Below are 1,047 nucleotides of genomic sequence, written 5' to 3' on the forward strand. Positions count from 1 at the left end.
TATATATATATATATATATATATATATATATCTTCCTCCCTCCCATAGAATCGGTTACATTACACTGTAAGATGGTCGTGGGGAACTATTTAGTGTCCTTTGTCTCCAAGAAATAGAGAATGTTTGAACATAGGGTTAGCATGCTAGAAAACAAAAACCTTCACAGAAACGAAAGATAGCTCGTGATCAGAGATGCACATATTGTCATCCACGACGGGACATGCTCAACTGGTTAAGGTCAAACAACTGACAAGCAAATCTGTGGTATTGAGCAGAATATTTGCTGTAGCCCATCTTTTATACCAAGGCAAAACATGTACATGATAACACTTCCAATTAGTTAAGATCAGAAGCCATGAGCGCCAGTGCCTAATACTGCATCAAGCCATGAGAGCCAGTGCCTGGTACTGCATCGTCATCATCATCATTATTATTATTATTATTATTATTATTATTAAAGTGGCGAGTTGACAGAATCGTTAGCACTCCGGACAAAATGCTTTGCGGCATTTCGTCCATCTTTATGTTCTGAGTTCAAATTCCGCCGAAGTTCGACTTTGCCTTTCATCCTTTCGGAGCCGATAAAGTAAGTACCAGTTGAGTACTTTGGTCGATGTAATCGATTTAACTCTTCTCCCGGACTTGTTGACTTTGTGTCGAAATTTGAAACCATTGTGATGATGATGATGATGATGATGATGATGATGAAGATGATGATAAGGAGGAGGAGGAGAAGAAGTTTTAAATTTTGGGAACTTACAGGCATTGACAACACTTGGAAAGGTGTGCAGATTTTGCCGAAACGAGCCATTTGTTTCGTATTGATGTCACCATATTGTTGTCTTCGGTCACAACGATCTTGTCTCCTTCTCTGAAGATCGCACAGGACCTTAGCTCCTAAAAATGGCTTAAATCAAAAGATATACAGAAATATTAAATATAGGACCAACAAATTAAGATAGACAAAGCAACATAACTCTAAGAATCATATGTTTAGCCCCTCTGTAAAATTAGATGCATGCCTCTGTCTCTCTCCCACCTCTCTCT

At 38.6% G+C, this 1,047-nt stretch overlaps 1 protein-coding gene across 1 annotated transcript in view; it reads right to left on the bottom strand.

Annotated features, from left to right (window-relative positions):
• The window catches only part of LOC106869139 (WD repeat-containing protein on Y chromosome), a 92,944-nt gene that overhangs the window by 2,213 nt on the left and 89,684 nt on the right, over positions 1-1,047 (bottom strand). Inside the window, exon 20 of the mRNA XM_014914715.2 lies at positions 761-907. Coding sequence (XP_014770201.2) covers positions 761-907 — 147 coding nt within the window. The remainder of the gene's footprint in view (positions 1-760; positions 908-1,047) is intronic.

This window comes from Octopus bimaculoides, chromosome 5 (genome assembly GCF_001194135.2).
Source record: "Octopus bimaculoides isolate UCB-OBI-ISO-001 chromosome 5, ASM119413v2, whole genome shotgun sequence".
NCBI lineage: Eukaryota > Metazoa > Mollusca > Cephalopoda > Octopoda > Octopodidae > Octopus > Octopus bimaculoides.